This window comes from Buceros rhinoceros, unplaced genomic scaffold (genome assembly GCF_000710305.1).
Source record: "Buceros rhinoceros silvestris isolate BGI_N320 unplaced genomic scaffold, ASM71030v1 scaffold15304, whole genome shotgun sequence".
NCBI lineage: Eukaryota > Metazoa > Chordata > Aves > Bucerotiformes > Bucerotidae > Buceros > Buceros rhinoceros.
In genome coordinates this window covers 6,398-6,975 of record NW_010408922.1, presented here as the reverse complement: position 1 = coordinate 6,975, position 578 = coordinate 6,398, and the positions used below count along the sequence as shown (strand labels likewise).

At 57.4% G+C, this 578-nt stretch overlaps 1 protein-coding gene across 1 annotated transcript in view; it reads right to left on the bottom strand.

The window, feature by feature from the left end:
* The window catches only part of TMLHE (trimethyllysine hydroxylase, epsilon), a gene marked incomplete at its 5' end in the record, with an annotated part of 8,618 nt that overhangs the window by 5,254 nt on the left and 2,786 nt on the right, over window positions 1–578 (bottom strand). Inside the window, one exon of the mRNA XM_010135054.1 lies at window positions 1–100. This exon is cut by the window's left edge and continues 1 nt beyond it. Within this exon, the coding sequence (XP_010133356.1) occupies window positions 1–100 (100 nt within the window). The remainder of the gene's footprint in view (window positions 101–578) is intronic.

Sequence of the window (578 nt, the reverse complement as noted above, 5' to 3'; positions counted from 1 at the left end):
GGTGGTGTCGGTGTGGCGGTCCAGAGCCAGCTTGGTGTAGGCGGTGTCTCCCCGGGAGAAGTCGGAGGTGAAGTACCACATCCGACCGTAAATGGTCTCCCTGCAAGAGGTGGTGGTTACGGGGAAGCGCTGCAGGGACAGGGGTGGTGGCAGAGCAAAGCCCTCCAGTCTGAGGTTCCTCCCCTCTGTCCTCTGCACAGAGTAAAGTAAAGCAGAACTCCACAGAACGCCTACCATCAGAGGCTGGCGCTTCTCGTGCTGCCCCTGGTGCTCCATTCCTCTCTCTCCTTCCCAAAACCGAGTCTCGCTTCCCCTCCACAACACCACTCATCCTTCCCCAGCAGTCCAGGCGGGTGAAGGAAGCCAGTGAGAGTCATGAGGAGTTCCCAGGGTGCATGTACCCACATGAGGTTGCCCAATAATCCTGTTTCTTGTTCTCAGGATCCTGTGTTTTCACCCACCTCCCTGCTATGATGTGCACGGAAGGCAAGGACAAACAGCAACTCTGGGGCTACGGGGTGAAGGGTACCTAGAGAAAAAGCTGCCTGGAGCCACTCATTTCCACCTGCAGTGACTGC